This window comes from Mobula hypostoma, chromosome 3, assembly GCF_963921235.1.
Source record: "Mobula hypostoma chromosome 3, sMobHyp1.1, whole genome shotgun sequence".
Classification (NCBI taxonomy): domain Eukaryota; kingdom Metazoa; phylum Chordata; class Chondrichthyes; order Myliobatiformes; family Myliobatidae; genus Mobula; species Mobula hypostoma.
Window position 1 is genome coordinate 226,326,930 of NC_086099.1, and position 13,982 is coordinate 226,340,911.

A 13,982-nucleotide genomic window follows, 5' to 3' on the forward strand; every position below is an offset into this window, starting at 1 on the left:
CAAGAACTCTTTATCTACTGCTCTCAATATTTATTATTATTATTATTATTTACTTTTTCTATTTGCACATTGGCTGTTTGTCTGCTCTACTGGGCACAGTCTTTCACTGATTCTATTGCGTTTCTTTGTATTTACTGTGAATGCCCATGAGAAAACAAATCTCAGGGTTGTATAAAACAACACACGTGCACATTGATAATAAATTTACTTTGAACTTTGATCTTTATCGCCCCAATATGAGCCCACTGATCACGCTTTCCCATGTCCTGCTGTGATGTAACCTGCTCTTAGTTGAACCACTTACTTGATTAAGCTATTAGAGAGGACAATGCATGCGGTCTCATTCACTAGTAAGGCAGCAACAAGTAGGGAACAAACTATAAATTGTAATCACAAGAGATTCTGCAAGGTCAGAGATCAGAGCAACACACACAAAATATTAGAGGAACTCAGCAGGTCAGGCAGCACCTATGGAAATGAATAAAGCTGTCGTTTCAGGCTGCGTTCCTTCATCAGGACTCTGACGAAGGGTCTTGGCCCAAAAATATCGACTGTTTATTACTGCTGCCTGACCTGCTGAAAACAAGCTGCAGCACTTCCCTTTAAAATAATCGGTAACACCCTTCCAAAGAAAAATCAGCATTTAAAGTTTTCATTCAAGCTCACCTCTGCATCATGAATGAGTCTGTAGACCTGCAGCTGAGATGTTCCAGCCACCACCAGGTTGCGTTCCGCATTGGTAAAGAAGCTGCAGTAGATGGCAAACTCCAGCCCCGTCGGGGGATGGACCTGGCGATAGACTGCATACATATTGTCAACTCCTGCAAACAGTCAAAATATAACAGCCATGAGCTCCTGCCCACTCAGTCTTTACTGGTATGGCACTGGCTGAATCAATATTTCTACTCAGCTCACTGTGCAACTAAAACCTCTGAACTTGCCCCACTGCGCATAACCGTGGGGCAGGACAGTAGGGCGGTGGTCAGCTTTCCAGCACCAGTGGTTGGGGCTCATAGAACAGTATAGCTCAGGAACAGGCTCTTCAGCCTACAACGATGTGCCAAACAAATTAAATGGCTTTCTAAACTAACCTCTTCTGCCTACACAACATCCATATCCTTCCATTTCCCCCCACATTCATGTGCCCAACTAAGTGTCTCTTAAAAGTCTCTAAGGTTTCTGCCTCTACCACCACCCCAGGCACCCACCACTGTGTAAAGAAGTTACTCCTCACATCTCCTTTGAAATAACCTCCTCGCACCTTAAACACATGCCCTCTGGTATCGATATTTCACACCTTGGAAATAGATATGGTCTGTCTACTCTATTTATGCCTCTCATAATCTTATAAACCTATCAATTTTCAATTCCAAATACTTGTCTGTATGGAATTTTTATGTTCTCCCCGTGATTGTGTGGGTTGTCTCTGGGTGTTCCAGTCTCTTTCCACATTCCAAAGATATATGGGTTACTAAGCTGTGTTGGTGCCAGAAGCATGACGTTATTGTAGGCTGCCCCGATGACTACCCTCTAGACTGTGGTGGCAGTTGATGTAAACCAGCGGTCCCCAACCACCGGGCCGCAAAGCATTGCTACCGGACTGCGAGGAAACGACAAATTGGCGATATGAATCAGCTGCACCTTTCCTCATTCTCTGCCACACCCACTGTTGAGCTCGAACGCACACGAGGTCATTACCCGCGTGTCATCCATGTCAGCGCGGGAAGGAGATCAACTCCTTGAGCTTGCAAATGACGGCGGGCTGAAAAGTATGTTTGACATAACATCTCTGCCGGCATTCTGGATCAAAGTCAAGGCTAAATATCCTGAGATAGCCACGAAAGCACTGAAAACATTGCTTACATTTCCAACATATCTCTGCAATGAATGCAATGAAAACTAAATTGTGGAATAGACTGGACATAAGGAACCCCCTTCGAGTATCACTGTCTCCCATCACCCCTCGATGGCACCGTCTTGGTGCAGGGAAACAAGTATTCAGCCCAGGGCTCCCACTGATTCAGCGATATTGGTCTGTTGCAATGATTTTATATGTTCATACCGGGAAAATATGTGCTGTGTGTTTAATAACCAAACGTTACTTAAAATGCTATTGACTTATAAGTGACTTATATAACATTATAGCAATTACAGCACGGAAACAGACCATCTCAGCCCTTCTAGTCCGTGCCAAACGCTACTCTCACCTAGTCCCACCGACCTGCACTCAGCCCATAACCCTCCATTCCTTTCCTGTCCATATACCTATCCAATTTTTCTTTAAATGATAATATCGAACCTGCCTCTACCACTACTACTGGAAGCTCGTTCAACACTTACTTCAAGCTCCCCTGTCCTCCCCCGATAATTCATGCGAGGAAAATATGCACTGTGTGTTTAATATTAAATTCGTTAGACAAATCCTTTTAGAAATGAAATTGAGTGTATTAGCCACTTATCACCCATATTCCGGTCGTGATTAACCCCCCCCCGAACAGAATCGCCAAAAATGATTTGTAGAAAGAAAAAAAATTGGCATGTATACGCATGCGCACACAGGTGCCGGCGCAAGGCTTCATGGTCACTGTAGTCTTTCTCGGGGTAAACACAACGTATTTGACAAGACAAGCTACTCTTGTCCGCTGGCAACTCTACACCCCCCCCACCCCCGGCTCGGCCGGTCCGCAAGAATATTGTCAATAATAAACTAGTCCGCGTTGCAAAAAAGGTTGGGGACCCCTGATGTAAACAACTCATTTCACTGTATGTTTTGAACATGTGACAGATAAAGTTAAAGCAAAAGTAATCTTTAAAAGGATAGCCACAAAAGCAATGGAAAGGACAGTACATTTGTTATTTGCCAAACCACTGTTGGACTTGTGGAACTTCCCAATTCAATTCTTCTATCCTCTCACTGTCCTGACATTCTGAAACCTACTGATTTCAGCTTTCTTATCAAACGAACATTCACAACCCTTCAAATCGATACCACAGGTCCTGGACCCAAGAGCATATTGAAGCAGCAGGGCCTGGGCCGATTCAAGCGCTGGGCTAGATTGAAAAGGTCAGGATGTTGGGCTGATGGAGAACGACGGGCTGGGGTTCAGATTGAAAAGGTCATGGTGTCAGGGCTGAAGAAGAGGGACGGGCTGGGGTTCACATTGAAAAGGTCAGGGTGTTGGACTGAAGGAGAGGGACGGGCTGGTATCAGATTGCTGCTTCACAAGGTTTTCTCATCTCTGCACTGAAATGAGGCTGTGGCCTGCAACTAACAGGTTCCTGGACTGGCTGTAGTGATGACTGGCTTCATGGCTGTGGACTCACTTTCGTGAACTTCAATTCTGAATGTTATTCGTTTTCTTTTATTGTTTGCATGATTTGGTTGTTTTTCTTCATATTGGGTGTTTGGCAGGCTTTTTTTAAAAACTGGCTCTAATGTGTTTCTGTTTTGTGGCTGCCTGAAAGGCGACAAATCTCAAGGTTATGTATGGTATATATACTTAGTTAATAAATATACTTTTAACTTTGAGGTATAAACCTCTGCAATTCTCCATCCCACTGTCCAAATTATTCCTCTTCTCAATCCTAAATGGGAAGACACTATACTGAGACTATGTTAATTCTACACATTTCAGCTCAAAGTAGTACCATCTTCAACACAGTTCAAGTTTATTGTAATTTCAACCATACACATGTATACTGCCAAAGGAAACTATGTTTCTCTGGACCAAAGTACACAAAAATCAGTACATAAAACTCACAAACAACACACAAAGTAATATTACCACAAACAAATTAACAAATAATAAAGTGCATTTACAACACAAGTTAAAAGGGGGGGGAGGGAGGGAGGGAACGTCGACTCAGATCATGAGAGGCCTGCGTCGGGCATTTTCATGCCTTACAAGGCGCAGATTGGAAGTCTGTGTGGGGCGCCACTCCTCGTACAGACTAGAGCAATGTGTGGTTAAGTGCCTTGCTCAAGGGCACAAACACGCTGCCACAGCTGAGGCTCGAACTAGCAGCCTTCAGATCACTAGGCCACTAGTTAACCACTTGGCCAACACAAAGTTAAAAAGTGAACAGTATAGCACTGTTGTGAGACCTGGGTGATGGCAGGGAGTTCAGAAATCTCACGGCCTGAGCTAAGAAGCTGTTTCCCATCCTAACAGTCCTTCTCCTAATGCCAAGGTATCTCCTGCCTGATGGTAGGGGATCAAAGAGATCGCTGGACAGATGGGAGAGATCATTGACAATGCCATGAGCTGTGTGGAAGAGAGGCCCCGATGATCCTCTCAGCAGTCCTCGCAATCCTTTGTAGGGTCAGGATCTTGCTTGGTTTATTTGCCACATGTACTGAGAGGCAGTGAAAAAGTTTGTTTTTTAAACCATCCATACAGTTCATTTCATCAAATACTGTACTTTAAACAGGACAGGGGTAAAACGCTAACAGAATGAAGAAAATAGAATCAAAATCAGTTTTATTATCACCAAAATGTCATGAAATTTGCTGTTTTACTGCAGCAGTACAGCATATAAAAGATTACCATAAGTTTCAAAAAGTAATATAAAAAAAAGTGCTGTAGTGCGAAAACAGCTCAGAACGGTGAGGTAGTGTCCATGGGACCATTCAGAAATCTGACGGCAGAGGGCAATGCTGGCAGACAATAAGATGCAAGGACCATGGCAAGGTAGGCTGTGAGGTCAAGGAACACAAACAAAATCCACTCAGAAATCTTACGAGAGTGGGAGAGAAGCTGGTCTTGATCCTGGTGGTGCACGTTTTCAAGCTATATTGCAATGAGATTATTTTCCACTGCCTTAAGCTTCTGTCAATGTAGGCATATCTCCTTTACTCTCTCTTCAGTACACTTCGTGTTCCTATAAATTGGAAATATCTCAACACCTCATTATAGAACATCATTTTCAGTTCCTTTTGATCTCATCTTCTTTAGAGATTTTCCACCCACAATCTTCAACCAAATAGCTCTCACAAGGATATGATTTGGGTTTTTTCAGGGAAAACCAAATTTGAAAAGGATGCTTCACAGACCCTCTCGATCAACAGTCAAAGGATACAGCAAGGTAAAATAAACTGTAACTATTGCTATGTCCTCCATTTAAAGATTCACTTCATTTGTCACACGTGCATCAAAACATCAGAGAAGCACAATTGTTTTGCATCACCGACCAACACAGAGACCAGGGATGTGCTGGAGGCAAGTGTCGCTACGGTTCCCGTGCCAACAGAGCATGCCCACAACTTGCTAATCAATACATCCTTGGACTGTAGGAGGAAGACCAAAGTACCCAGAGAGATGTCACACAGTCACTGGGAGAACATACAAACTTACTACAGACAGTAAACAACAGGAATTCTGCAGATGCTGGAAATTCAAGCAACATACTTATCCGTGTAAGCGGAACAAGTGCTACACATGCCCTTACACTTCCTCCCTTACCACCATTCAGGGCCCCAAACAGTCCTTACAGGTGAGGCATCACTTCACCTGTGAGTCGGCTGGGGTGATATACTGCGTCCGGTGCTCCCGATGTGGCCTTTTATATATTGGCGAGACCCGACGCAGACTGGGAGACCGCTTTGCTGAACACCTATGCTCTGTCCGCCAGAGAAAGCAGGATCTCCCAGTGGCCACACATTTTAATTCCACATCCCATTCCCATTCTGACATGTCTATCCACGGCCTCCTCTACTGTAAAGATGAAGCCACACTCAGGTTGGAGGAACAACACCTTATATTCCGTCTGGGTAGCCTCCAACCTGATGGCATGAACATCGACTTCTCTAACTTCCGCTAATGCCCCACCTCCCCCTCGTACCCCATCTGTTACTTATTTTTATACACACATTCTTTCTCTCACTCTCCTTTTTCTCCCTCTGTCCCTCTGACTATACCCCTTGCCCATCCTCTGGGTCACCCCCCCCCCCGTCTTTCTTCCCGGACCTCCTGTCCCATGATCCTCTCGTATCCCTTTTGCCTATCACCTGTCCAGCTCTTGGCTCTATCCCTCCCCCTCCCGTCTTCTCCTATCATTTTGTATCTCCCCCTCCCCCTCCAACTTTCAAATCCCTTACTCACTCTTCCTTCAGTTAGTCCTGACGAAGGGTCTCGGCCTGAAACGTCGACTGCACCTCTTCCTATAGATGCTGCTTGGCCTGCTGCGTTCACCAGCAACTTTTATATGTGTTACTACAGACAGTGGCAGGAACTGAACGCAATCGCTGGCACTGTAAGCTGCTACACTAACCCCTATGCTACTGCACCACCCTATACACTTGGCATCACAAGCAGTAAAGATCATGTTCATCATGTTTGTAGATGCACAGAATCCATACCAGGACTAACGAAGCAAATCTTCAGTCTTGGGAGAAGACAGTTGAGAAGACATAAAAACGTTTTAAACACAAGAAATTCCGCAGGTGCTGGAAATGCAGAGCAGCACACACAAAATGCCGGAGGAACTCAGCAGGTCAGGCAGCATCTATGGAGAGGAATAACTGAAGTCAGGTGAAGGGTCTTGGCCCGAAACATCAGCTCTATAGTCCTGTTTCTAGATACTACCTGACCTGCCACGTTCCTCCAGCATTTTGTGTGTTACAAAAATCCTTGTAGAAGACAGCAGGGAGACCTTCTTTAAATATTTGGAATTAGAATTTTCTCACTTGATCTAGATGTGGAAGATTAGTTCTGAATTTACTTCTGAAACTGCTCTCTGAAGTTCTTGAATCTGAGTCGGGATGTCATCTGCTCCTTAACATCACTACAATCTTAATTGTTATACAGGCGTCATAATTTCTTATTGACCCAGGGTGGTGTCATGGATACATGGACAAGGAGGCATTGGTGAAAAGGCTACCGGATAAAATGATCTGCAGATGAGGTTTTTTACATCAGGCAAACAAATAGAAAACATCCAGACAACTGAAGGTCAATGTTGAAACAAAAACTGTGACCTAACTGATAATTGCAGCTTCGATTCCAAAATTTAAGAGAACTTGTTGGAAAAATAATGGATAAGAGGGATATGGGGCTATGGTTTGGGTGCATGTTGATGGGACGAGGCAGAATAACTGTTTGACACATATTAGATGGATCAAAGGACTAGTTTCTGTGACTCTAAAGAACGGATGGCAGATGAAAGGAACACTGTAAGGTCAGCAATCCAAGAAGAGCAGGATGAGCTGCCTCAACGACTGTCATCCAGTGGCATTCACATCCACTGTGACGAAATGCTTTGAGAGGTTGTCATGGCTAGAATCAACTCCTGATCATTTTGGTAGCAGTGCACATTCCACCTCAGGCCAATGTCAAACAGGCTCTAGATGATCTGAGCAATGGATCAACATGCACAAAACAGCACACCCTGACACCTTCACCATCATTTTGCGGGATTTTAAACAGACCAGCCCGAAAAAAGTCACTAAGTAATTAATTTATCAACAAATCACTTGTACTACTAGAAGAAACAACACACTGGACCACTACTACACCACCAAGAGTGCTTACATTGCTATTCCACATCTTCTCGTTGGACAGTCTGATCATCTGGCTGTACTTCTACTCCCTGAGTATAGGAAGAGACTAAAGTCTGCAGCAGCAGTAGTGAGGATGAAGAAGGTACGGACAAGGGAAGCACCTACAGGACTGCTTAGAATCGGTACACTAGACCCATATTCAGGGATTCATCTTCAAATCTGGATGATTATGCCACAGTTGTTACCGACATCATTAAAACCTGTGTGGATGAGTTGTGTGAACTGCCTTAATGACTATCACCCAGTAACATGCACATCTATGGTGATGAAATGCTTTGAGAGGTTGGTTATGGTTAGAATCAACTCCTGTCTCAGCAAGATCATGAACCCACTGCAATTTGCCTATCGTCACAATAGGTCTATGACAGACACGTTCTCGATAGCTCTTCACACGGCCTTAGATCACCTGGACAATATAAAAACCTATGTCAGGATGCTGTTTGTTGACAATACCTCAGCGTTTAATACCAACACTCTCACAATCCTGATCAATAAGCTACAGAACCTGGGTCTTTGCCATTGGAAACACAGTAAGACAGCAGCTATAAGAACATAAGAAATAGGAGCAGGAGGAAGCCATCCGGCCCATCGAACCTGCCCCGCCATTCAATAAGATCGTGGCTGATCTGTCCATAAACTCAGCTCCATCTACCTGCCTTTTCCCCATAACCCTTAATTCCCCTACTATGTAAAAACCTATCTAACTGTATCTTAAATATATTTAGTGAAGAAGCCTCAACTGCTTCCCTGGGCAGAGAATTCTGGATTCACCACTCTCAGGGAAAAACAGTTTCTCCTCATCTCCGTCGTAAATCTTCCCCTCTGAATCTTGAAGAAATGTCCCCTAGTTCTAGTCTCACCTACCATTAGAAACAACTTTTCTACTTCTATCTTATTCTTTCAAAATTTTGTACGTTTCTATAAGATCCCCTCTCATTCTTCTGAACTCCGGAGAGTATCTCTCCTCATAGGTTAACCCCTTCATCTCTGGAACCAACCTGGTGAACCTCCTCTGCACTGCCTCCAAAGCCAGTATGCCCTTCCTCAAGTATGGAGACCAGAACCGCACACAGTACTCCAGGTGCAGCCTCACCAGTACCCTGTATAGTTGCAGCATGACCTCCCTGCTCTTGAATTCAATCCCTCTAGCAATGAAGGCCAACATTCTGTTTGCCTTCTTAATAACCTGTTGTACCTGCAAGCCAACTTCTTGCGATTCATGCACAAGCACTCCCAAGTCCCTCTGCACAACAGCATGCTGCAATCTTTCACCATTTAAATAACAACCTGCTCTTCTATTATTCCTTCTCAAGTGGATGATCTCGCATTTACCAACGTTGTATTCCATCTGCCAGACCTTGGCCCACTCACTTAACCTATCTATATCCCTCTGCAGACTCTCCACATCCTTTGTACAATTTGCTTTTCCACTCAGTCATCAACAAATTTTGCTACGCTACGCTCAGTCCCCTCTTCCAAATCATCAATGTAAATGGTAAACAGCTGCGGGCCCAGCACCAACCCCTGCGGTACCCCACTCACCACCAACTATATTTCATTAGGAGTCTGAAGAGATTTGGTTTGTCAACTAAAACACTCAAAAACTTCTATAGATGTACAGCGGAGAGCATTCTGATGGGCTGCATCACTGTTTGGCATGCGGAGGTGGGGGGAGGGAGGGGCCACTGCACAGGACTGAAAGAAGCAACGTAAAATTAGTCAGCTCCATCTAGCCTCCGTAGTATCCAAGAGATCTTCAAGGAGCAGTGTCTCAGAAAGTCAATGTCCATTATTAGGGACCCCCAACACCCAAGGGCATTGCCTCTTTTCATTGTTACCGTCAGGGAGGAGTTACAGAAGCCCGAAGTCACACACTCAACGATTCAGGAACAGTTTCTTCCCCTCTGCCATTCCTAAATGGACACTGAACCCATGAACACTACATCACTTTTTCTCAAATATATATTATTTCCATCTTTGCATTATTTTAAATCTATTTAATATACATACATGTACTTAAAGTAATTGACTCATTTATTTTTTTTTCTTTCTACATTATCATGTATTGCATTGTACAGCTGCTGCTAAATTATCAAATTTCAATACCATGCTGGTGATAATAAACCTGATTCAGTCTGAGCAAGGACCTGGACCCGCTGCAATTTGCCTACTGCCACAATAGGTCTACAGTGAATGTAATCTCACTGGCTCTCCACTCAGCCTTCGATCACCTGGACAACAGCAGCAATACCTACATCAGGCTGCTGTGAATTAACAACACCTCGGCGTTCACCACAATCATACCCTCAGTTCTAATCAAAAAGGTCCAAAACCTGAGTCTCTGTACCTCACTCTACAACTGGATCCTTGACTTCCGCAGTGGGAGAACACAGTCCGTGCAGATCAGAAATAACATCTCCTCCTCATTGACAACCAACACAGGTGGACTTCAAAGATGTGTACTGAGGCATTGCTCCACCCTCTCTACAACTACAACTGTGTGGCTAGGCACAGCTCAAACACCACCTAATAGATTTGCTGACGACACAACTTTTGTCAGCAGAATTTCAGATGGTGACGATGAGGTGAACAGCAGTGAGATAGATCACCTGATTGAGCGGTACCACAGCAACAGCCTTGCACTCAATTTCAGTGAGACCAAGGAACTGACTGTAGATTTCAGAAAGGGAAAGTCAATGAAATGCACACCAGTCCTCTTGAAGGATCAGAAATGGAAATGGTTAGTTTCAAGTTCCTGGGTATCAACATCTCTGAAGATCTATCCTGGGCCCAACACATTAATACTATTACAAAGAAAGCACAACAGCAGCTATATGTCACTGGGAGTTTGAGGAGAACTGGTATAAGACCATAAGATATTTGGCCCATCAAGCCTGCTCTGACATATCATGGTTGATCCAATTTTCCTCTCAACCCCAATCTCCTGCCTTCTCCCCATATCCAGTATCCCTTCATGCCCTGACCAATCAAAAATCTAATAACCTCTGCCTTAGAGATACAAAAGACTTGGCCTCCACAGCTGCTTGTGGCAAAGGATTCCAGACTCAACTACTCTCTGGCTAAAGAAATTCCTCCCCATCTCCATTCTAAAAGGACGCTCCTCTACTGAGAATGTGTCCTCTGGTCTTAGACTCTCCCACCATAGGAAACATCCTCTCCCCATCCACTCAATCAAGGCCTTTCACCATTTGATAGGTTTCAGTTAGGACACCTCTCATTTATTTTCAAAAAAATGAGGCTGAATCATCTCAACCATTTTCTCAGTCTCAATTGCTATATAATACTAAACTGTTAACAAGTCTTGTGGTATAGCTAATCGAGAGGACAAGTGGGAAAGAGCTACCTTCACACCACAACCAAGGTCACTCCAACTTCAGTGAGCAGGCAAAGATTTTCCATGCACATGTTCAGTTCCAAATTGTCCACTCAGTCACCAAGACATATAACAGAATGGCCTCACACTAACATCTGCAAACCAAAGGTCAAAGTATTCATATAACACAGTCCTCTGGCAATAAGGTTCCACAAAAAGACCCAAGAAACAGAAATCACTTCCCAAATATTGGGAGTCATCTCTTGGGGAAGTCAGATCATGATGCCATGGAGAGCATTCTAACTGGTTGCATCACTGTCTAGTACAGAGGGGTCACTGCACAGGATCAGAAAAAGCTGCAGAAAATTGTAAACACAGCCAGCTTCATCATGGACACTAGCCTCCAAGGACATCTTCAAAAGGTGATGCCTCAAAAAGGCAGTATCCATCATTAAGGACATGCCCTCTCATTGCTACCAACAAGGAGGTGGTACAGGAGCCTGAAGTCACACACTCAACATTTCAGGAACAGCTTCTTCCCATCGGCCATCAGGAACAGCTTTCTGCTGTTACCGTTTATTTTTTGTTTCAGCTTTGCGGTTCTTTTCAGCTTTGGTGGCCAGGATGAGCAATTCAAGGTTTCATGTTCCCAAGAGGCGTAATCGATCTCAAGGGCGTGGAGCAAAGTCTTGAGCGTGTCCTTGAATCGTTTTCACTGACCACCATAAGAGTGCTTTCCTGTGGACAATTCCCCAAAGAACAACTGCTTGTGGACGCGATCACCTGACACCCTGATTATTGATGTTTTGTCAGCAATGTGTGAATGGTGGGCATACCTGCTACAGACAGCGCTTCTGGGTCAGGAATTCTGTCTTGCTAATTGATGTTCATGATTTTCCGTCGGCATGACAAGTGGAAGTGGTTCAGTCTACGCACGTCTGATGTACACAGTCCACGGTTCACACGTGTAGAGATGGTGCTGAGACTTCCTATTCGCTGACGGCTACACTCTCAGCGTAAACTCTGAGTCCGACATGCAGGGTATCATTGACAAATCTTCCACTGCATGTGACAACTTTGGTCTCACCATCACCAAGACGGAAGTTTTGCACCAAGCAGCCCCAGATCAACCCTGTGAGGAGCCACCCATATCGGTGAAGGCCAGCAGCTCCAGGCAGTCGACAAGTTCGCACGTCTTGGCAGCACCCTCTCGAGCAGTTCGCATTGACGACGAGATCAACTGCAGGATCGCCAAGGCTATAGCGCAGTAGGCTTTCAGCTTGGTCTCGAGTAATTCTCCTTCACCCCCACGTGGTGTCAAATAGTCTCCTAAGACTGGCACTAGCCTTAGCGATCCTGCAGTTGATGTGGCACCATAGCTATACTGCAGATAAATGTCTAGGACTTTTGCACAGCACTGTAGAGAAACGTTCAGGATGGCACAAGATTGTGGAATCTATTTGTTAGTAGCCTATGGAGACCCAACACTACATCTCCTCAAATCCCCACTCGGCCAAGCACCGATTCAAGCTACCATTAATTCTGCAGGTCCAGCAATGACCTCATCAACTATCTCCTAACCCAATGAGCTGGAATGGAAGCAGATTACCTGGCTCCCAATGTGACCATTGGGAAGAGGAATGACCGTCTTTCCCCAACACTGACTTGCCAAACTGATCTTCTGCTGTGAGGTTAATAGGCCCCCCTACAACATCGTCCTGGGATAATGAAAGTGGCATGTTTCTCGGGGTTCTGGTTTCTATAAGTGATCCCAGGTACCAGATCCTGAGAGCCACAAGGTTAATTCATTATTTTAATAAGTCAGTGTGCAAAATTGAAGGACGCAAATCTGGAAATAATACAGTAATGGATTGATAATTAGTTGACAGACAGGAATAAATGGGCCACACACACCAAATACTAGAGGAACTCAGAAGGTCACACAGTATCTATGGAAAAGAGTATAGTCGATGTTTCCAGCCAAGGCCCTTCAGCAATACTGAAAAAAAAGATGAGAAGTCAGAGCAAAAATGTGGGAGATGGGGAGGAAGAAGTACAAGGTAGTAGGTGATAGGTGAAACTGGAAGAGGGGGAAGTGTGAAGTAAAGAGCTGGGAAGCTGATAGGTGAAAGAGATAAAGGGCTGGAGAAGGAGGAATCTAATAGGAGGGTAGCAGACCATGGATAGCTTCCTACGGTTGTCATAGCCAGGGGTGGTAGTAGGGATAAGCTCCCACTACCTATAAAGAATTCCAAATGGCGTGCGACTCTACTAGCCTCTGACAACCAAGTCCAACTCCTGGCCTTCACGTGTGGCTTAGCTACTAGGCCCAGCAAAAATGTTTCTACTGACAAGGAAAGGGGCAATGGCAGACCACTGGTGCCGCAAAAGCAGTCAGCCTTGGATGGCAGCCGGCTAGGAGAAGGAAAACTCTGATTTTAAACCTCCGCTGCCTTGTGGCCTTACCCACCCATGGGAAAGGCTTCGGGAGTAAACTCCGAGGAAGAAATCCAGAGCAGGGGACCCTAAGGCAGCTTGATGTTGTTTACAACTTCACTCTGGCAACCTCTGGAACGACACTGGTGCCAAGTTGCATCAGCATTTGCCCTTCTCTTGGACTACATCAGTGACGTGGAGGGGGGGGAACCAGCTGCATGGGCAAATCTTCCCGCACAGGAGATGACGCAGTCCACCAAGGTGCAAACCCTGGGATCGACGGCTGCCTACTACTAGACCACGGATTGCACCCTATCAAGTCCCTCCTTATGAATGCACTGCACCATCACAAGCAACGCGCTAATGAACCTACTCCATACCCTCTCCGCTTCTAGATCATAAGACATAGGAACAGAATTAGGCCATTTGGTACAGCGAGTCTACTCCACCATTCCACCATGGCTGATTTCCCCCCCCCCCACAATTCTCCCCATACACTTTAACTCCTTCACCCATCAAAACCTTTTAACTTCAGCCTTGATTTACACCCAATGATTTACAACCTACAAACTAGTGTGGCAACAAATTCCAGATACGGCCCTCTGGCTGAAGAAGTTCTCCCTCATCTCAGTTTTAAAGGGACGAACCTCTATT

General features: G+C 44.9%; 1 protein-coding gene across 4 annotated transcripts in view; it reads right to left on the bottom strand.

Annotated features, from left to right (window-relative positions):
* The window catches only part of cpsf1 (cleavage and polyadenylation specific factor 1), a 147,012-nt gene that overhangs the window by 132,298 nt on the left and 732 nt on the right, over window positions 1-13,982 (bottom strand). For all 4 annotated transcript variants that reach the window (XM_063044660.1, XM_063044663.1, XM_063044662.1 and 1 more), the window contains exon 2: window positions 667-821. In XM_063044660.1, the coding sequence (XP_062900730.1) occupies window positions 667-810 (144 nt within the window). In that variant the 5' untranslated portion in view covers window positions 811-821. The remainder of the gene's footprint in view (window positions 1-666; window positions 822-13,982) is intronic.